The sequence below is a fragment of the Amblyomma maculatum genome, chromosome 11 (assembly GCF_055883805.1).
Source record: "Amblyomma maculatum isolate TAMU_Amacu chromosome 11, ASM5588380v1, whole genome shotgun sequence".
Taxonomy (NCBI): domain Eukaryota; kingdom Metazoa; phylum Arthropoda; class Arachnida; order Ixodida; family Ixodidae; genus Amblyomma; species Amblyomma maculatum.
In genome coordinates this window covers 18,797,951-18,818,467 of record NC_139354.1, presented here as the reverse complement: position 1 = coordinate 18,818,467, position 20,517 = coordinate 18,797,951, and the positions used below count along the sequence as shown (strand labels likewise).

At 43.9% G+C, this 20,517-nt stretch overlaps 3 protein-coding genes and 2 non-coding genes across 8 annotated transcripts in view; 1 reads left to right on the top strand and 4 right to left on the bottom strand.

Annotated features, from left to right (window-relative positions):
• Unc-76 (fasciculation and elongation protein Unc-76) overlaps positions 1-3,279 on the bottom strand; it is a 48,121-nt gene extending 44,842 nt beyond the window's left edge. Inside the window, exon 1 of the mRNA XM_084583532.1 lies at positions 3,102-3,279. The gene's annotated coding sequence lies outside the window, so the exon portion shown is untranslated. The remainder of the gene's footprint in view (positions 1-3,101) is intronic.
• A 1,067-nt stretch (positions 3,280-4,346) lies between these two features.
• TRNAT-AGU (transfer RNA threonine (anticodon AGU)) lies at positions 4,347-4,420 on the bottom strand. The gene has a single exon. It is a non-coding gene; the product is annotated as a tRNA-Thr (tRNA).
• Positions 4,421-4,653: 233 nt separating this feature from the next.
• On the bottom strand, positions 4,654-4,727 carry TRNAT-AGU (transfer RNA threonine (anticodon AGU)). Its single transcript has one exon. It is a non-coding gene; the product is annotated as a tRNA-Thr (tRNA).
• A 3,131-nt stretch (positions 4,728-7,858) lies between these two features.
• On the top strand, positions 7,859-15,919 carry Naa80 (N-alpha-acetyltransferase 80). 3 transcript variants are annotated; one of them, XM_084583896.1, is made up of 7 exons: positions 7,859-8,076; positions 10,384-10,529; positions 10,869-10,901; positions 11,778-11,853; positions 11,941-12,031; positions 13,077-13,313; positions 14,201-15,919. In XM_084583896.1, the coding sequence occupies exons 1-6, from the start codon at positions 7,985-7,987 to the stop codon at positions 13,299-13,301; spliced, it is 663 nt and encodes a 220-aa protein (XP_084440022.1). In that variant the 5' UTR covers positions 7,859-7,984; the 3' UTR covers positions 13,302-13,313; positions 14,201-15,919. The 3 variants fall into 3 exon arrangements, with proteins under 3 accessions (XP_084440022.1, XP_084440021.1, XP_084440023.1); XM_084583895.1 differs by having other exon boundaries at positions 13,077-15,919; XM_084583897.1 differs by lacking the exon at positions 10,869-10,901 and having other exon boundaries at positions 13,077-15,919.
• A 323-nt stretch (positions 15,920-16,242) lies between these two features.
• LOC146172978 (putative glutathione-specific gamma-glutamylcyclotransferase 2) lies at positions 16,243-20,438 on the bottom strand. 2 transcript variants are annotated; one of them, XM_084583898.1, is made up of 4 exons: positions 20,132-20,432; positions 19,697-19,738; positions 19,464-19,559; positions 16,243-17,389 (listed from the first exon to the last, which is right to left on the bottom strand). In XM_084583898.1, exons 1-4 carry the CDS (start codon positions 20,264-20,266, stop codon positions 17,027-17,029), a joined length of 636 nt encoding a protein of 211 aa, XP_084440024.1. In that variant the 5' UTR covers positions 20,267-20,432; the 3' UTR covers positions 16,243-17,026. The 2 variants fall into 2 exon arrangements, with proteins under 2 accessions (XP_084440024.1, XP_084440025.1); XM_084583899.1 differs by lacking the exon at positions 19,464-19,559 and having other exon boundaries at positions 20,132-20,438.
• Positions 20,439-20,517: the final 79 nt, after the last annotated feature.

Below are 20,517 nucleotides of genomic sequence, written 5' to 3'. Positions count from 1 at the left end.
TAAGAGTTGTGGCTTAGTTCTGGCGACAATTATGACATTAAATTTCTTTTTTTTTTCTACATCTGTGCATCTACCTAAAACATTTCAAGAAAGCTAAGCACAGGATTCAAAATAGTACACTTTGTCTGCTTCGTCGCAATTTTCTTCACTACTACTCAGCATAAACGTCACGCATTCCCAATGACGGGAAATATGGACGCCAATACAGGTGTTCTTGCGATAGGGTTGCTAAGCTTACTGTGGCGGCTTAACTAATAAAGTGTGATCAGTTAGAATCGGTGACCAACCATAATTACTGCTACATTAGACTCCATCAACACCGACGACAGAGGTCACTGGGAAAGATTTTCACTGCAACATCCTCAACTGAAACGAGGATGAACACCTTCAGCCCGAGTCTTCAGACGCCATGGTTTTCTTTTTAGTAGCGCAGTATGGAGGTTATGGTACCACGTGGTGTGCTAAATCTGCGCAGAGTGATGGCAACCTTCACATTCCGGCACGGCCTCACCTTTTAAGAGCTTCTGGTATTTAGGACTACCGTAAAGAGCAACCCTACCACACGAACTCTTTGGACCCACGTTGTACATATCAGCACGAACGTCAACTTACAGTGCCTGGCCGGACATGAGACGAGAATTCTACAATTTTGCTAGTTAGGTGCGCTCTAACTTTACCGACACAATCGAACGAAACGGGATATCGCAGGCTTCTCAGCTTCAGTTCAGTTCAGTCGTTCAGTCGTGTCCGACTCTTCGTGACCCTATAGACCATTATAGTCAAACGGGCGAGTTGGTGGAACATATTGGATGGAAAAACAGCGCGACAGACGAACACGACAGCAAAGGAACACAAGACGAGCGCTGTCACGCCACGCTTTCCGGTCTCTATCTTCCTAACATCACATAACCTCATCTGCAGCGCCTCGAGGATGCCATCTAGCCATCGCGTTCGCTGCCTACCCCTTCTCCAGCGACCCTCAACCTTTCCCAACATCAAATCTTTCTCCAGCGACTCCTCTCTTCTCATCAGATAACCAAAGTAGCTGAGCTTTAACTTTAGAATTTGACCCTCCAATGAGCAGTCAGGGTTTATGGTCGACAATATCGACTTATTTGATCTTCTGGCAGTCCAAGGAACTCTCAAGCGTCTCAGCTTAGCAAGCGGCAATACCCAGTTCGCAGACTGGTGTGTGATGGGCGTGTCTTTGTTATTCCCACAAAAAGAAAACAAAAAGAAGAACAAGAACGACTCACGTTTCTTCATTGTCCACCGTCTTAAGAGGCGCGTAATAATTACTCGCTCGTGCTTCTGAAAGGCTGCCATTGAGGTGCTGGGGTGGCGAGAGCATGTCCACCCAGCACGCACGAGGGTTCCTTTTTTCTCGCACAAAGCCTCTTTTTGTTCTCGGTCACGCGCCTGCTGTCTGCACCGTGATCATCGTGACCTCCACGACCGCTCGCGTTGATCTCTCCGTGCACTGGTCGTGAATGCTCCCAGGCTCCGCCCCATGGCGTCTTTATAGGGACCCCTCTACACACACTCTGGAGCATCCGCGCATCTAGGACCTTCTCGGAAACCCATGTTTACGGCAAATTGACTGCCTGTGTAAGCGAGAACGCAGTGACGGCGTTTGAAGACGTAATTAGTCCATCGTTAACGTTATATTTCGGCGCTATAAATATCATCATCGGGATGCAAAGTCGCAAGTTCGAACTTTAAATAATGCTTTCATACAATTTTCCAGAAATTTATAATGAACGGAAAAACAATAAATTATTGTATTGTCTGCTCGTGTCGGCAACTACAGAACGAAATGGATAAGCACAATCGAAAACGTGGATGCTTGAAATTATCATTCATCAGCTGTTACGCGATTCCTACGTAATCATGTTAGTGCATATACTTAGTGCATATGCAAGATGAAGTTGCACTTCTCAGCGCCGTTGTAGGACGCACGGCATTTTTCATGGTATTCAAGTCAAAAATTTGTTTAAAAAGAAACGGTAAACGATTGAAGTAGGGAGGGAAAAAAATGATTATTGTTAGAGTTTGATCGTTCCAGTCTGCGTAATTGAGGATCATGCGTGCGCTATATCAGCTATACCGTTCAGTGACTTCACTTTAAACCCACGGTGAACATTTAAGAGATTTCGCGTTGGAAAGTGCTGTCAGAGGTGCGGCCGTTGGTGGTGGCGAAACGCTAAGACAACGATAAACTTTTGCAGTTTAGGCCAAAATTTATTCCTAAATATCGCTGCTGTACAGTCGACCAATACTCAGACTCTGCTGTAAAAAAAAAAAAAAAAAGAAAAAAAAAATGGCGGCCGGCCATTGCAGTGACGAATTAGCGCCATTGTACACTAGCCTTTTTTTTTTTTTTTACCTGCGCCAGAACGGCGCCCAGACTCAACATTGCACAACGCTAATTGCAGGTTCAAGGCCGGTTATACCGGAGACACGAAGACAATAGCTCCGCTCGACTGTTCCTTATCTGGCGCGCCTGTACACAATGCGTTTCGGGTGAAAAAAAAACCATCCCCGAAATTGCATTTTCAAGACCTCTCACGTCCTGTCAACAGTGATAATTTGTCGACGTTCACAGAAACTAAATATTCAAACGCTCAGAGGAAATCGGGGAGCAAAGAGAAGCAGCGATGACCGCACCCATGCACTTATTACTCTTGGAGTGGCATTGCGCGACGCAGCACGAATGCTAAACTGCGCCGCAGCTCACTCCAGTTTTTCCTACACCGCATAACAAACGTCACGCTACATATAACGAGAAAAAAAATTAATACGAGGCATTTATTCGCTCCTCGTCTGCACGCTTGCATAGCAGACGATCTCTGTGCCTGTGTGCTTTCAAGGTCATTTCCCCCCAGAATCTGGGAGCATCGCGAACTGTCGTCTGCTATGAGACAAACAAGCCTGCTGTTAAGCCTAACCCAACGGTCTGACCTGCCGTTGGCGTCGTACTAGAAAGGCGTAAATGCGCATCGGCGCATGTATACTTTCTCGATAAGATTTGACCACTTTCTCCGAGTAAACCGATGAGAGAAGATTCTCAGCGCAAGATGCATTACAAAAAGCGCACCCACCTCGAATATTTCCAGCGGGGTTTCTCCGGGCGGGGCGGTGGCAAGCTTAGGCCTCCCGCGTCGGAGCCCCGGGTTCGTTGCTTGCGCCGACGGTGGCAGCAGGTGCCCGCAGGCGCCACTCTGTCGGGCCGGGCTCTGTCCCGTTCTCCGGGTTACCGAGTCAGCGCGCCATTATCGAACCGCCGTCCATCGATCGATATGTCGCGAGTTTGGCGGCTCGCTCACCAGGTGACCCCAGCGGCAGTAGCGATTGTAACTAGACAGTGCTGTATTCTGCTGAATTCTACGTATTATAGTACCAACATCGGTACTGGTGGGTGGTAATATAACCCGCATCAGATTAAGACAAGTATAAAGGAAGCTGTGAACCCACTCATTAGAATGCAGTGGAACGTACACCCAGTTATTTGCGTGAAACTTGTCATGCGCATTGCGAGACTGGGCATCATACATATACGTAGATATAATAAAAGTTCAATAATAGCTTCTGAATGAAAAAAGGCCGCATAGCTCATATGCCTGAAAGCGACGATCTATTGACAGCTGACATACTTACCCGAGTCTACGTATTATCTTATGCAAAAATGTTGGAGCATGCTGTGGCAGCCGATTGCAATATTTGTAATTGTGAAACTTTGCCTGAAAATCGGCTTGTGTTTAGACAGCGTTTGTCTTGTGTTGTTTAGACTGTATTGGCTGTCTATGGATTTGCACGTGTGTTTGATATGCTCGAACAATCAGGTGGGATTTCTTTTTATTTTAGAAAAGCATTTGATAATGATAAATACATTTGACATTTTTGTACATACCGGAATGCAATGGTACATAGGCGCAAAAAAGAAAAAAAAAAGAAAACAAGACATCAGGTAGGTTTACTGTTGTACTGGAGTTACTACAGGTGCTATAAATTCCTTTCAGGAAAATATAAATGATACCGGCGACAATGGTATATTTTCATCCCAGTCAAATTTGGCCATTTTCAGAATTCTTGAGTACCAGAAAGTTTGAACACATAAATTTAAAACAATTCACCAATCTTGCACAAAGAAGTTTTCCTGGTGGTACAGTAAAAAATAAAAATAAAAAAATAAAGCAGCGCAAATTCAGCCTCATGATCTTACTTAATTGTTGAGTTGAGCTGTTGTATGCTACAGCACCGAAGTTTCCTCGCAGAAAGGGTCCTTCGCGGGATGGACCCTTCAAGGAACACCGCTATGAAGTCCCCAGTGTAAAACATATAACAGCAGGCACCGGTGAGATTCGAACTCACGATCTCCTGTTTACTAGACAGGCGCTTTAACCAACTAAGCCACGGCGCCGACGGACCGCAAGCTGAAACTCCTTTATTGAAAAGCCCTGAAGGCCTTTCGGTGCACAAATATCCATTGAAGAACAAAACAAGAATAAGAAACCGCGAAATTCAAAATCACGATTTCAATCCACTGCGCCAACGTATTCCCAGCGGAAACTCGCTCCTCGAAAGGACCCCTCAATTGACCCATAGCTTTTATTTAAAGGGTCCGTTAGGTATGCAGTGCAAAAAAGCAACGTCAGGCACCGGTGAGATTCGAACTCACGATCTCCTGTTTACTAGACAGGCGCTTTAACCAACTAAGCCACGGCGCCGACGGTTCTTGCTTGGAAACGCTTCACTCATCACGGAAAGAAGAGACCGACCGGTTCTTACGCAGAACGACATTTTAAATTCAGCTCATGAACTAAGAAAAGCGCAAAAAAAAATAATAATAATCCAAGCGGTAACACTGGCTCCGCTTAGGAAGTCCGACGGGTGGGCTGGTAACAATTGTTACGTAATACATTTCAGGGCCACAGGACGCGGCAACATCCCGAGGGGCTTTTCCATGCGACGTCGAGGTACCTATCTCTTTGTTATCTCTCACCTGACGTGCACAAAAACGTGACACCTCCGGGGTACGTATGCTCTGTCGAGTCGGGCTGCTAATCTAGAGTATAGGGCGATGGACTCGTTTGTGTAAACGGGGGCGCAGTGAACACGTTGAAATATAAACAAGTACTATAGTCAGTCGGATGTACAATTTAAGTCCGCAATAACCGCCACACGCAATTCTTCCTCGACAGAAAGTAGTCCACTGTTAAAGCTTTTCTCATCAGACCCGACCTCGGCGCGGCTGCGTTTCGATGGAGGCGAAACGAAGAGGCGTCCGTGTGTTGTGAGATTTCAGCGCACGTTGAAGATCCCCAGGTGGTCGAAATTGCTCCGTAGTCCTCCACGGCTCCTATTTCTCTCTCTTTCCACTTTCACTCCCACCTTCCTCTCCTCCCTTACGGCGCGGTTCAGGTGTCTACAGAAACAAGTGTGACAGATAGTGCGCTTTTCCTTCCCTGTGAACCAATTATTATTATTATTATTATTATTATTATTATTATTATTATTATTATTATTATTATTATTATTATTACTATTTATCAGACCATATTCTGACACAGGCATTTCGACGCGTCTGACTTGTTTCGTGTAGTAAAATATAAAAAAACTGACCTTATGTAGTGTTCAGAGGTATAATACAAACGCCGCGTACCATAACCCATAGTTAGGAACTCCTGCTTTTTTTTTAATTTTTACCCTACTATAGGTGTTCGACACTCCTTCCGCCTCGCGGACCACATGGGAAAGCTTGTCTTACTCGATTACCCAGCAGTCGGTATCTATTGTAACCACAGTGAAACCAGTGAGACCCTCGTAGGTAACCCTGAGCAAAATGAAAACAATAGATGTGGTCATACGCTTACTTGCACAATGCATAGTGCCGCGGCGTTTACACAAAGGCTGAAACCTTAAACGTCTACCTTTCGGCGTGCTTGATACATTTGTAGCAGCCATTGTTTATTTAACTGTACTGAAAAAGAAAGCATGCGCTTATGCGTGATGTTCGTTTCTATTTCAGGAAATATTTTTCCATATTTCCAGGCATATGCAGAAAACGTGCATAGTAAGGCTGCAGCATGCAGTGTTCAACGCCCCGAGTATTGCTTTGCACATGGGCATTCATCGAGTACGTAAAATGTTTTTTAGCCAAATATTATATATGTTTTGAATCGTTAGTTAAACAAAATAATTATGACTAGAAATCTTGAGAATGGTGAACTACAGCATATAGTTGCCTTTCCTATTGAAATTCAACTGTCTCCGATTCTTCCCAAATCATCCTTGCCCTAATTGTCCCAATACAAATTAAAGATGGCAACTTGAGTCTGTTCATAACACCAACATGAGCTGAGATTTATTTTGAGAACTGGAAACAATTTTTGGAAGACAACATATAATTGCATGCTTCTTACGAGGCCTCTGCAAGACAGGGCCGCCTAGAATAACAAGCAGAAGAAAATCTCCTAAACAGTGTCCCAATAAGCTCCTAAAATACCCCAAACATGTCCCACCTCGGTATTGTTTGGGACGTCCTGAGGAAGTCATTTCTTGTTTCATTTGGGATGTTTTGGGGATTTTTGTGGGACTTCTCCGGACTTCCCTAGGACATCCGAATCCCCCATAATCAGAATCCCTGGGATGTCCTTGGGATATATGTGTGTTGTCTTGGTATGCTCTGAAAAACCACAATGAACAATCAGTTGCAACCCCCAACATAGACTCTTGGAAAAATGCAAATGAAATTTAGCAACTGTTGAGTATCGTAGCAGGGACGGCGCCAATTTTTAGTTATAGTGACGACTAGTATGCCTTTTGTTTGACATTTCAAGCTAATTTGTGTGGTACTTGTTCACTCGCTTTCGTGTGACAAGGTGCCTGATCCCTTACAACTTCCCTGGAATGTATTTAGCATGGTCTTATAAAATGACAAATGGAACCTCCCACGGAGATCAAGCTTTGGAGGTTCGAACATAGCCCAGAAGGGAGCTCGCAGGGACGTACGACCACATCCTAATAGGGTAATCTGCAGAACGTCCTGCGGATTACCCTGTTAGGATGTGGGAGATAGGGATTTAAACCGGACGCCCCTGTGAGTTGGTGTGTTGTTTGAGGAGCAATCGGCAGCGGCGATAGCAGCAAATGTGCTCATCGGTCGTCGAACAAAGAATGCCCGTTTGGCGAAGGAACATCCATATAAAACAGCGAACAGTGACTAGTATAGCCTAGCTGTAACATTGTACAAATACAATTGAGCGCGTGACTGGAATCCTTCGAGATACATCTCGGATCATATGCCGCAACAAAGGAAATGATGCAGCTGCGTCTCGCGACAATGAGCATGAACAAACAAATAGAATACAGAATTGATCCGCGCGCTAAATTCACAATGAAAAGACCAATATGATTGCATGCCAGCGGCTGTCGAAAAAGAACAAATAAAGATTTGAATGTTTCGCGGCAATATCATTCTGTTCCAAAGTTGCGCTGTTTTCACGAGACATTTTATCAATCAGCCCTTTCGGCTTTTCGAGGTTTCTAGTGGCAGACAAATAAATACAACGTTGCAAGATGAATGATTCGTGAAACGGAGATGAACGGAGGTTCGTGAAACGGAACCAGGCGGAGGCACTCGGCAATGACCAAATCTAGCCAACATAGCGTTGACGTCTGCTATGACCATCATACGTCTGCGTGGCTTGTGACAATTAACGCTGTTAGTTAATTTTTTTATGCAAAAACAAGTTTTAAAGTAAAATTACTGCACTTTTTTTGGTTATTGTTGTTTTTTTTAGTAAATTTAGACTAAATGTCAACTCAAGTCAAGTCAAGTCAATCCCATTCTAAAAGAAACACGAGCTACGTTAGCTACGTCGTCTGCCTCTTTTTAGGTTGTATGAACTCGGCTCTGTTGACACTGGTTATGCCGTGCAGTTTTAAAACGCGACATATTCGCGAGTCACTTTGAGAATTGAGAATGGAACTCGTTGAACTTCATGATCATCCTGAATACATGAACGCCTGCTGTAACATTTTAAACAACGAATGGAAACGAAGCCACGCAGCTCGGTACGTGAACGTCACGAAAGTCGGCGGATTTAAACTTTACCGTTGCCAATTCTCCGAAATTAAATTCATGTCATTGAAGAAAATGAACAACTCTGCATGTTCAGTGCCTGTCAGAGTACGAAATGTTTGGCGCTGATTTAGTAATATTGCTATAACCTGGCAATGCTGACAATAACGGGATTGAGCTCGTACGAACAATTAGAAAATTGAAAATATCTTACATATTCTGTAAGCGTTTGCTCAGTCAAAGGGCCGATTTTGGCATATTGAAATTATCTGTTTATTTGAGCTTGAGTAACTGCAGGCGGTTAAATTAATTAAACCCTGTGTCCTCTTGTGAAGAAAGAAGAAAAGTAAATGGCCGGCCACTATTTTTTGTACAATATATTTCGCAGCGGTACGCATCGACACTTTCTCTCACAGATGATCGCTCGAAGGTATTTGATGTAATCACTACAGTAACTGTGGAGTAATACGGCCACCTAAACGTACGCCATTTTAGCATGATATCGCAGCTTTGCACCGTCAATGTGGCATGCTGTTTTTAATAGTGAACCCGCGTCATTAGTCGAGTACAATGTAAGTTTACCTTATTAACGTTTCGGCATGTCCCGGTGTCACTGTTCAGGAAGCAGGTATTGGACTCGAAACGCTTTACCTCCCATTTGGTTGCTACCCGTGATCAGTTGATCCATGTTGCATTCCGAATTAAATTGCCTATATCATTCTTTTTGCTGCAGCGCAGCTAGGGGTTGCTGAAAAAATTGTCAGGGATGATAGTTCCTTATGGACCTCCTATAGCGCTGTAGCACTAATAGAATCAGGACAATCTTAAACTGCAATCAAGCAAAGGATCAAGCAGGACTTAGGAAATGGTACTCTACTTTCGATCATATCCATACCATCAACCAGGTGATAGAAAAATGTTCGGAATATAACCAGCCCTTATATATAGCATTCATTGATTACGAAAAAGCATTTGACTCAGTAGAAACCTCGGCCGTGATGCAGGCATTGCGAAATCAGGGAGTAGACGAGCCGTACATGAATGTGCTGGAAGATATATATAGTGGCTGCACAGCAACCATAGTTCTGCATAAAGAAAGTAACAAAATTCCCATAAAGAAAGGTGTTAGGCAAGGAGACACGATCTCCCCAGTACTATTCACAGCTTGCTTAGAGGAAGTATTCAGAGATTTGAAATGGGAGCAGTTAGAGATAAGGGTAGATGGAGAATAGCTCAGTAATCTGCGATTTGCTGATGACATTGCCTTGCTAAGTAACTCAGGAGAAGAACTGCAAAGAATGATTGGTGACCTAGGCAGGAAAAGTAGAAAGGTAGGCTTGAAAATCAATATGCAGAAGACTAAGGTAATGTTCAACAGCCTCGGGAAGGAACAGCAGTTTACGTTAGGTAGCGAAGAACTGGAAGTAGTAGGCGAATATGTCTACTTAGGACAGGTAGTAACCGCAGATCCGGACCATGAAAAGGAAATAACAAGAATAAGATTGGGATGGAGCGCATTTGGCAAGCAGTCTCAGATTATGACTAGCAGCTTACCGGTATCGCTCAAGAGGAAAGTATACGACAGTTGCATCTTACCTGTACTCACCTATGGGGCTGAAACATGGAGGCTAACCAAGAGGGTTCTACTTAAGTTGAGGACAACGCAGAGGGCTATGGAACGAAAAATGGTAGGGGTAACATTAAGAGATAAGAAGCGTGCAGAGTGGGTCAGAGAAATAACTCAAGTTACTGGCATTCTAGTGGAAATCAAGAAGAAGAAATGGGCGTGAGCAGGACATGTAGTGCGAAGAGAGGATAAATGATGGTCGCTTAGGGTAACAAACTAGATTCCAAGGGAAGGAAAGTGTAGCAGGGGGCGGCAGAAAGTTAGGTGGACGAATGAGGTTAAGAAGTTCGCAGGGGTCAAGTGGATGCAGCTAGCATAGAACTGGGTTAATTGGAGAAATATGGGAGGGGCCTTCGCCCTGCAGTGGGTATAGTCAGGCTGCTGATGATGATAGCACTGTTAACACGAGGGAAAATCACCCCTCTAGCATGCACACATCAAGCACCATGTTTTGGGCGTCAGGGCGGCTTTAGCGTAGGGGCAGCCACACTCCTGGCTGGTGAGCGGGTGACTAATATGACTACCGCTTCTTCCCGTCTCACCCCTATATATATATATAAGCCCCCCCCGCTATGAGATTAAAAACCACGTAATAGATTTGCAACGTATAGTAGCAGGACTGGTGAGGTAAATATAGTATTTAACTAAACTGTGTCGGACAATCTTATTGCAGATTTCACAGCCTGAGCAAGTCCAGCAGCAACTTGCCGGCTTCGCTGGCGCTAATAAAGCACCAAGATGACCGAGAGAGCCAAGTGATTGGCCATGCGAAGCTCTGTCGTGTGCTGCACGATGACAAGGCCTGCTTCATTGAATCTGGTGAGCAGGTGGCTTGCCGGAGCTTAACCGTAAAATTGATCAGGTTGGCCCTGATATTTCAAACCAAAGGCAAACGGGCACATGCACATTGATAAGAGCCCTTGGCAGTTTATTTTAGGTTACTCTGAATTGGTTGGGATAGGTTTATAGTAACGCCTTTCCTTGCGGTAGCCACAAGATGAGGACAATAGAAGACACAGCTAGCGCTCGCAGCGGAAAACAGGAATAGTGCTGAGCTTCAACATGGGTGAACACGGCAACTTTGTTGTTTTGTGCTGAACACCAACATGGCAGTGTGAAAAATTTTATAAAACTTATTTTATCTAACTTGTATTGCAGCGCGAATCACAAGAAGGGACGACGACAGACAGAGTGAGAACTTATTTTATGCAACTTATTTTATGCAGGTTTAGCTCTGACTGTTGACCCTATTGCATATTATAAACAGCCTCTTTTTGTAAGCTCTGTTTTATCCATTTCATTCCAAGCTGGAATTTCAGGATAATTCATTGACACTGAATCTCATGTAGTGGCCATAAGTGCTAGATGTGTGATGGCTTATGAGCATCATATGAGTATACACCATTCAAGTGAATCACGTAATCATAAAAACTCTTGCAATCACAGATACATTAAAAAATATGAATTCTATTGCCACAATGGCAGAATTGTGGAACGTGACTCTTGATTGCTTAAACTGATAAAAGAAGTGACTTCCCGACTTTAAGTGAACACAATTTTTGACCCCGCTGGGGTGGCGCAGTAGTTAGGGCGCTCGACTACTGTCCCCAAGGATGCGGGATTGAATCCTAGCCTCGGTGGTTGCTTTTCACTGGATGAGAAAAGCCAGGCACCCGTGGGCTGTGCGATGTCAGTCAGGTTAAAGAACATCAGGTGGTCGAAATTTCCGGAGCCATCCACTACGGCGTCTCATAGCCTGAGTCGCTTTGAGACTTTAAACCCCACAAGCCAAATGAAACCAAGCCTTAATTTTTTAGCTTTTTCGATTGAATTTTTTTTCTGCGAGGATGAGCTTAAAAAAAGAAAATGCCTTGTAAGCTTGATGTTTCAGCAAGAGTAAATTTGGTTCTTGATTATAGAGAATTTCCCTTTATATTGTTCACACCCTTGTATCTAACTGCAGTTCTGAGACATATAACATATTCATGGACCAGAGTATGGCAGACTTTTAGCAACACAATAGGTCTTTGTGAAAACTGTGCATTAATGACAAGTGTTTTCTGTCAGTTATAGTCATACCTGAGGAGAGGGGAAAAGGTTTTGGCAAGCTAGTCATGAAGCTGACTGAAGATTATGCTCGCAAGTGAGTGGATTTTTAATTACAAACTGTCTAAATTTCATGCCTTTGTCCCTTCCTACATACACTTGTCACTGATTGTATTTTCTCAAGGAAAGGCTTCACAAGGTGTTACCTGTCAACTCATGACAAGGAACAGTTCTACAGGGGTATTGGTTACACAGTTTGTCCTCCTGTCTGTGGGGTAAGAATTTTATTTAGCACTTCTTTTTCACCAATGCACATGTTTGTATGTAAAACGTAAGCTGCTTGGATGCTGGTAGACAAAATGGAGCAGTGTTAATGATATTGGTTTGTTTTTCAACTATTAACTTTGATAGTTATGTTTATTACCCTAATAGGCGCTGTGGTTTCTTTTCCAAACCTTTTCATTTTTTCTGCAAGCATTGCAGTTCTTCTCACTTTAATTATGAGGATGCCAGCTGTTATATAATATTGCTAGAAACAGGTTTTTGTATTATTTTATTTGTGGTGTGGTATTTGCATTGTCATGTACCAACTGGCCCGGCATCTTTCCATAATGAGGTTTCTGTGATAGGTTGTTCTTCACAAATGCTTTCTGAAAAATGCTTCTCTTGATGTAGGGGAAATTGCAGAGAATATTGCCAGATTATTGTTTAAATTGTAGTGAAGCAACTTTATAAAAAAAAATTATGGGGGTTTAAGCATGGCTTGGACTTGGTGATAGCTGCGAGTGTTGCAACTAATTTTTCTGAGGACACCTAGATTTAATGTGTCGACATCACAATGTTCGAACGAACCTTCTGTCCTAGCAACTCGCTGTTGTCGTTCGCCTCTACCAACTACCGAGTTATCTGTCTTCTTTTTCTTCCTCCTCTTCTTCTCTCCCTCTTTCCTCCTCCAACTCCTGGTCCAGCTCTCGGTATATACCACATGACAGTTGCTAGGAAACGATCACGTGGCATACCACATGACAGTTGCTAGGAAATGGTCACGTGGCACCGTGCCACGTGATCGTTTCCTAGCAACTGTCATGTGGTATATACCGAGAGCTGGACCAGGAGTTGGAGGAGGAAAGAGGGAGAGAAGAAGAGGAGGAAGAAAAAGAAGACAGATAACTCGGTAGTTGGTAGAGGCAAAGGTGCCACGTCGACGGCTTGAAAACCTAGCGCAGTGTAGCTTTTACTACAAAAGGAAAAGGAGAAAAAGGATCTTTCCATCAGTTTCATTGAACAAAAATTGCAGCAGTGTGCGTTTGTTTTTCTCAGGTGTCGGGCACGATGGATCACATGGAGAGGTTCCTCAGACTCTTTGATGTCAAAGCTAGTGAATCGTCTCCACAAGACAGCAAGTCACTTACCCATGGCTGCTCACCAACAGAAACACACGTAAAGAATGCAAATCAGCTACCTCCACCTCCTCCGCCGCCCCCATTACCTCCGCTGCAAGTCAGCTCGACACTAACGCAAGTGTGGATGATGAAACAGTTGTGATGCATTGGAAGAGTGAGTAAAGTTTAATAATTGGAGGGGCATTCAAGTAGCCTATAGCTGCCATAGGTCAATGTGAGAGCTACTTGCAGAGCCACAAAGAGGCTGTATGCATTACCTGACCTGTCAGATGTACAGCCGTCCGAATCTTGGCGCAAGCGACGACCGCATTTTCTGTGATTTTGAGCGTTACAGAGGAGCTAATCTGTGAAAATTCCAGGAATATGCAAGAGCTGGCCAAGCCCTTGCTTAATCTTGACCTCCCAGCAAGCTCACTCCTACCTAAGGCGCAAGAGCATGGGAAAGGTGGTTATCGTGCGCACAAGCACGATAACCACCGGGTCGGGTGTACCTGCAGTGTGGCCTAGCTTTTTCATAATAGTACCATCATGTCACGCAAACAATGACATTCGGAGGGAATGAAGGAAGGGGAGGGGGTTCTTGCTGGCAGGCAGGAACAGGTCAGCTAGATGCTGCAATAAAAGGGCTTGTAGTACATGTAAGGAGCATGCTGAACGTAGGCCGAACTTCGGCTGAAAGAGATACTGAGGGTGTTGTGCCGTACAATTTTTTTTTTTTTTTTTTTTGTAGCAAAGACTGACTCTGGCTCTTTCTGAGTATGTTTATGTTGTTTGTGATGCATTTCTTGGTGAGAAAATTGCATATAATCATTTTTTCACCACACAATGAGTTTAAACATTTGTTGAATACACCAAAAATGACCCTGTGATGTGTGATGGGATCTGCAACAAAAAGAAAAAGAAACAAATGTATGAACATGTCACATTTTACTTTCGAAACTGGCTGGTGGCAGTGACACCGCCAGTTCATTTCTTGCCTTCTAACTTACAGAAGCTAGATTTTCATTCAAAGCATCTTTCTTGCCGTTTTTCACAGCGCAGTCGGCATCTTACAGCACATGCTAATGAGCACCAGTAACCCGACGCATTGCAGTGTGCTCAACATACTGTACGACGAAAATTAAACTTTAACGCCTGTGGCAGTGTGGAGACTGTGCTTGGTCACTACTGTCGTGGGTGCTGGCCAGCTCTTGCCTCGTCCATCTTGACATGCTGCTTGTATGGAGGAGTAGCCTAGACAATCTGCACTTTAAATTGTCACTTTGGCTGCCTTCCAATGAAAAGTGTGCAAGGATTTTGTTCTTCGTTGTAAAGGCTCTGTGCTACCTTGGTTTAATTGTGTACATGCTGGAACACTTGCCACAGCACATGCTAATAATGAGCACCAGTAACCCGACGCATTGCAGTGTGCTCAACATACTGTACGACGAAAATTAAACTTTAACGCCTGTGGCAGTGTGGAGACTGTGCTTGGTCACTACTGTCGTGGGTGCTGGCCAGCTCTTGCCTCGTCCATCTTGACATGCTGCTTGTATGGAGGAGTAGCCTAGACAATCTGCACTTTAAATTGTCACTTTGGCTGCCTTCCAATGAAAAGTGTGCAAGAATTTTGTTCTTCGTTGTAAAGGCTCTGTGTTACCTTGGTTTAATTGTGTACATGCTGGAACACTTGCCAAAGGGTGCTTCAGTTGTTCTCAGTGGATTGATTGAGAGAGCATATGTTGTCTGCGGCAATTTTTGAAAGGGGTCCAGAAACACTGTTTCGTAATTCAATAGTGTGACTGACCACTGTGCCCGAGTACGCGGGTTCAAACACGACCGCGGCGGCTGCGTTTCGATGGAAGCGAAATGAAGAGGCGTCCGTGTGCTGTGCGATGTCAGCGCACGTTAAAGATCCCTTGGTGGTCGAAATTACTGCGTAGCCCTCCACTAGGACTCATCTTTCTTCCTTTCCACTTTCATTTCCACCCTCCCCCCTTCCCTTACGGCGCGGTTCAGGTGTTCACAGAAAGAAGTGTGACAGATACTGTGCCTTCCCTTCCTGTGAACCAATTATTATTATTGGAGCTGTTGTCTGACTTTTATATGAAAGGGCATCCGATTTGGTAGCTCAAGTAATTTTCACTCCTGTTAGATGCCTTGTTTGGAGAACTGTTACCCCCCCTTTCTTTTTGTGATGCAAAAAAAGAAAAAAGTCAGTCGGCCATATTCATTATTTTTATGTTGCTGTTTGGCAGTATCAGCCTAAGTGCACCCATGAAACTGCTTAGACTGCAAAGATGATGTATAGTCTGAGCATGACTCATACCGTCAAGTTGTTTTATGCCAATTCTGCGTTCATCGCTAGGTGAACAAGGACTACGCAACGTCAAACACTAGTGTGTGTTCACTCATCACTGTAACTATGTCTACCACAAAGTAAAAGCACCTTTCATCAACCTCCGAATAACACTGTTGACCTATCTACATTACGTTTTGTTGTTTCTTCTGTGTTCTTGCACAAGAAGCACCTGCTGTGTCACCAAGCGTATTTTCTATGCTTTCATTTCAAATGGCAGTAATAAGTGGAAGCATACACTGTTTGGCTATTACTTGCATAGCTAAAGGCATAACTTGCACACTGACTTCAAGGCAAGAAGAATGTGCAATTTGTTCGCATGTAGAAAAAAGGGCTTGCGAGCTATATTTTTTGTTTGGCGTTCTCAAATTTTGCACATTTTCTAAACTTAATCGGTCGTAACCGCGGCCCACCTCAGTGCTCCACAACAGCATAGCGCTATGCAGTATTTGCCATAAATTTTCATGTGGGTAAATGCTGCCTTTTTTTTTTTTTTTTTGCTGTTATTCTTCCTCAAATCTGCAAAGAATCTTCTCTACTCCATTGAGTGCTGCATACAAAAAGCATTATTACAGTATACTTTTATTCCGTTCACTTTCTGCCCTTTAGTGAAAGAGTGCTATTCATGGTGTAAACAAAAAGAACTGTGAGGTGTCTGGGAAGCCGTGGCCTTTGACCTTCGCAGAAATTTTAAAAAATATCTGTCACAGGGAACTCGAACATAGGAATTTCCGTGCATTGCATGTTGTCTTTTTTTTTTTTTGCACAATGGAACCAAACACAGATATCTCATTGCCCTCTTAAGGTGCGTTAAACAGTCTCAGGATTTTATGGTCACTGCCATTAAAATACCCAGTCACCGATCTTTGCCTGAAGCCTGACAATGAAACCTTAGCACCAGACCGGGAGTTAGATGAATTGCAACATTTTCGCACATACTTCATATTTGGTGAACTCTAAGCTAAACTGGCCGCAATTTTTTTTATGCTAGTTTCTTTGAAATACCCTGCCTATGGACAACTTAACCAAAGGCAACATTTGATTACTGCAGTGAGACGTAGCAAGTGTGATGATTTTTCGGTATGCCATTCAGTTTGGTTAAAGGCAGTGGACAAGAACCCTTTCAATGAACTACAAATAAGCAAGTGTAGTGCAGTTCACTAATTAAAAAATTTGACAGTGCATCAAGAGCAGGTTCACTACAGACAAGACTCAATCTTTCAAGTCCTTGTAGACGTGCCCTAGTAAGCTCAGTTTAATTTCGAAGGTGTATGCTAGCCACTCCACGGTTAAAGTTGCCAGGGGCGATGTCAATGAATTGCACATTTGCACGTTAAAAGACCACAAAGTTTTGCATAACTCCTCCTCGCACCGGAGTTTCACACCAGTTTCTTAATGACCTTTAAATTTCTCTGATGAAATCACCACGGTCCTCGAGGAGATGCACCGCAGCAGCCTTTGCAGGGACCCAGAGAAGGCAGCTCCAAGAGGACGCAACCTTGCCGCAATTTTGTCGTGCACGGGGGACATCACGCAACCTTTGTCCGCTGCCGGTTGCCATCACACTGAAGCCTTTGATAGTCGTCGGACTGCTGTGCCTGCGGGTGGGGTGACTTTTTTTTTTTTTCTGAGGTCTCCAGGTTGAGCAAGTTTCGCTCGATATCGAGCAGGTGCTGGTCGCGCACATGCGGAGCAATGTTTCGCATGCACTCGATGAGCGACAACAGATATTCACGGTTGGAGCCGCTTGGGCCCGCGGCATCGTGTATCTGACGGGCGATGTCCAGTGCGCTCGCGGGGCCCAGGTAGAAGGGGTTCTCCTTCTGTGCCACATAGATGGTGAGCAGGAATGGCTTTTCATCATCTTTGGCCGGGTTGAACATGACCTCCACCTGAAATTCAAAATGGCAATTGCCTTGGTTTGTACAAATGATGGTTCAGTAAGCGTAAGTTTGAGACCAGTATAAGTGTACAGACATTTTGAGATGTTCGTAGTCCATCTTTACCATGGCCGTGAGGGAGAGTGCTGATGAGCGGAGGTGCTAGTCAGTACTGAGGTTGCAATAGGCCCCCCAGGAGGCTTCCTTCTCTTCTCGTGGTTACTCTTGCTAATATTGTTACATTGTGGCTGTAAGGATGCCTCCAAGCCCACTGCATCATTCTGGTCATGGTTGCATTCTTCTGTTAACTTTTAGCGTCAACTGTACACTGGCAGTGACAGTATGAAAGTAAAACACAGTTCACTTTTTGTTATTATCTCCTCAGTATGACTGAGCGAAAGCATGCATTTTCCTTTGTTTCAAATACTTTTCCAGTGAACAGTAATATCCAAACAACATATTCAACTTCAGTGCAGACATTCTTTTGTGGTGCAAAATGTTGTTATTGCTAATGTTGGGATTTTAAGTTACTCCTACCTTGGCATTTTTGAAAGAACACACATTGTCACGGTGTTAGTGTGAGCCCTGGAATAGAAACACACACTCTGGCTCTTCGTCAGGCGAACAAGTATTGTGCCAGCTGCGGCCACATTAGTCACGGTTGCTATCAGCTACGTTTCTTACCTTGGTGCTCACACTGCCTTACTGACAGACCACTCATTGTGTTTTGCTCACTACATGTTCCGTCTATGTATATATCCAGCTCGCAGTTGCTATCTAATATTCCTGTCACACATAATGTTTCATAACTTATTGTTTCTCATATATGATCAAGACAGTGGCAGCGTAGCTGTCCTTTCATGGTACACAGCTGATTGGGCTGCTTCCGACTATTATTGCTTGATTAAGAAAATGATCATAGTGGTAGTAAGACCGAAAACGAGATTTGGCATGATGGTAAAATGCGGCCCTTATTTGGCAGCACTGGCAGCATGAAAGTTTTAGGAATCTTCCCACTTGATAGAAATATGTACTGATTGGTGACACAGCAAGGGTCTTGGGAGTTCATTTTAAAAAAGGGAAGGACAGAAAGGCACTATATAAGTGACACTCAAAACACACAGGCACTAGCCATAGAAAGCCAATGTCTGACACGCTTGTGCTATGACATGGCCTGGTATGTGCAGCATAAAAATGAAGCACTTTATTTTAAAGACATCAAGCAGCTTACATCTTATGCACATAATAAGCTATGGATAACATGAATAGGAATTTATTTCTTTGTATGCAAAATTTATCTTGAAATCAAAGAATTTTGTTGTATTCTCTAGATTCAAGTGTTGGTTTTGCACCATGGATCTGGCTTGTCCCTACTGTATTTATTCATCATCATTACTGTGTTACGTTAATCACCTGGTGACCTCTCTATAAAGCAACCATTCCTCATTCTGCATCAAACACCAGGTTTGGCTTTCTTTTTTGGGTCAATGCTGTGCCTTGTATGCCAAAAAAAAAAAAAAGATAAATTCTGCTATTGTTTTCAGGTGGAAATGGTGATATAGAAGCATTGTTGTGATGAGCGGGCCGATTCTGCATTTTGGTTACTAACTTCCATAGCAACACAGTTAGTGCATCTCTTTCCTCGCTTTATCAGTAGCATTGTATTTCCGTATTGTGCAGCAACCAAAGTTCAGTTAAAGGTTGCTAGCTTAAATAGAAATAAACTGCCGAGTCATACCAAAATGCAAGCTAATCAGTTTTCGGTAATGTGCTGCCAACCAGCTCAAGTCTGGTGAGAAACTTCTTATCCGATCTACGATTGGTTTGACATAAAGGTCAAACCAGTGGGCAGGCCACAGCACCTGTCGAAATAGAGACCTACTCATAATACACTTGTACCCTGCCATAGCAGTCTTCTATCACCCATGTAGTTGGCTATTTTTAAACTGACACATTCAGAGCAACTGTCCATGCATAACCACCGCTGTGAGAGGACATGTCGAAAGAAGTGAGTGTATGGTACGCTTGTCCGTACATTCTGCACATGTCATGTCTGAATGAAGGCCTACTATTAATATATTCGTACCCTGTCGTAGCCGTCTTTCTCTCGAAAGTCGAGGCGACCTATCACCTCGTCCTTCTCGGCCTCGGGTATTTCGTAAGCAATGCCCCAAACGCAGTCCTGAAAGAAGAAGAAAATACAGAATGTGCCGAGAAAGAAAATAAACCGTTGGCCAAGTGCTCTGTCAACAAGCAGGCGTGTATAACACGCCAGGAATAGACTGCAGCTAGCTAAGCGAAGGATAAAAGATAGCTCACATTTTGGTCTGACGATGGCACCAAGGTCACCACTCGCCCGGGCTGGAAGGGTGATGTATATTTAAACCGTTAACACGACCCACATGAAGGAAACTTGCCTATAATTTTGCTGCTACAGATAAGAAAATCCACAAGAAAACTAAACTAGCAAAGCTGGCACGAAGCCACGCATTTTCCCGCCGCAGTTCACAAGCACATTGAAATAATCACAGACATTACCGCCTCACCCTCAATCTGCATTGAGCTTAGCTACATATTCAGCATGTGTACGGTTCGTTATAAAATCACTGAAGTTGCCTGCTTAAACATAATTGCTGCAGTGCACATGCATGACTGCATCTACTATGTTTGCAAGCCATCACTGACCTTGACCCAGAATCTCTCGGATAGCTCACACGACCTTCTAGGTGTGAAAGTAAACATCGTTAAGCTCACCTTGCCAGGGACACCGCGGTGGTCTTCGCTGGCTTGCCAAAACCGACGCACGTATCCCTTGACGTAGCCGACGAGTTTTCGGTTGTATGGGAAATCCGCTTTCCACATGAGCGAACCGTAGCCAAAGACCCACATGTCCGCCGAGGCCACTGAACGTCGCCGAGTAATAGCGTGTCAAACACTGAAACTTCAAATTGCGGTGATCATCGCCTTTCAGCCAGCGTTGAAGGCCGCGAAACAGCTGTTAGGTTGCGAAGTGCAGCAACAACGATCAGTTGCCTGTGCGCATCACGCGCCTGATGACGCAACGATTCACGTGTCTGGGGAAAAACCAATAGGAAGGCGTGCATTGTAAACACGCACCAATAGAAAAAAAACGTGGTAGG

Bases quoted from the DNA above. Each gene is read 5' to 3' on its own strand.
- Naa80 (XM_084583896.1), top strand. From the start codon at position 7,985: ATGGAACTCGTTGAACTTCATGATCATCCTGAATACATGAACGCCTGC. The intron at 8,077-10,383 runs GTACGTGAACGT...ATCTTATTGCAG, and splicing joins AAACGAAGCCACGCAGCTCG to ATTTCACAGCCTGAGCAAGT. The intron at 12,032-13,076 runs GTAAGAATTTTA...TGTTTTTCTCAG, and splicing joins TTTGTCCTCCTGTCTGTGGG to GTGTCGGGCACGATGGATCA.
- LOC146172978 (XM_084583898.1), bottom strand. From the start codon at position 20,266: ATGTGGGTCTTTGGCTACGGTTCGCTCATGTGGAAAGCGGATTTCCCA. The intron at 19,739-20,131 runs GTGAGCTTAACG...TCACCCTTCCAG, and splicing joins ACCGCGGTGTCCCTGGCAAG to CCCGGGCGAGTGGTGACCTT. The intron at 19,560-19,696 runs GTGAGCTATCTT...TTCTTCTTTCAG, and splicing joins TGCCATCGTCAGACCAAAAT to GACTGCGTTTGGGGCATTGC.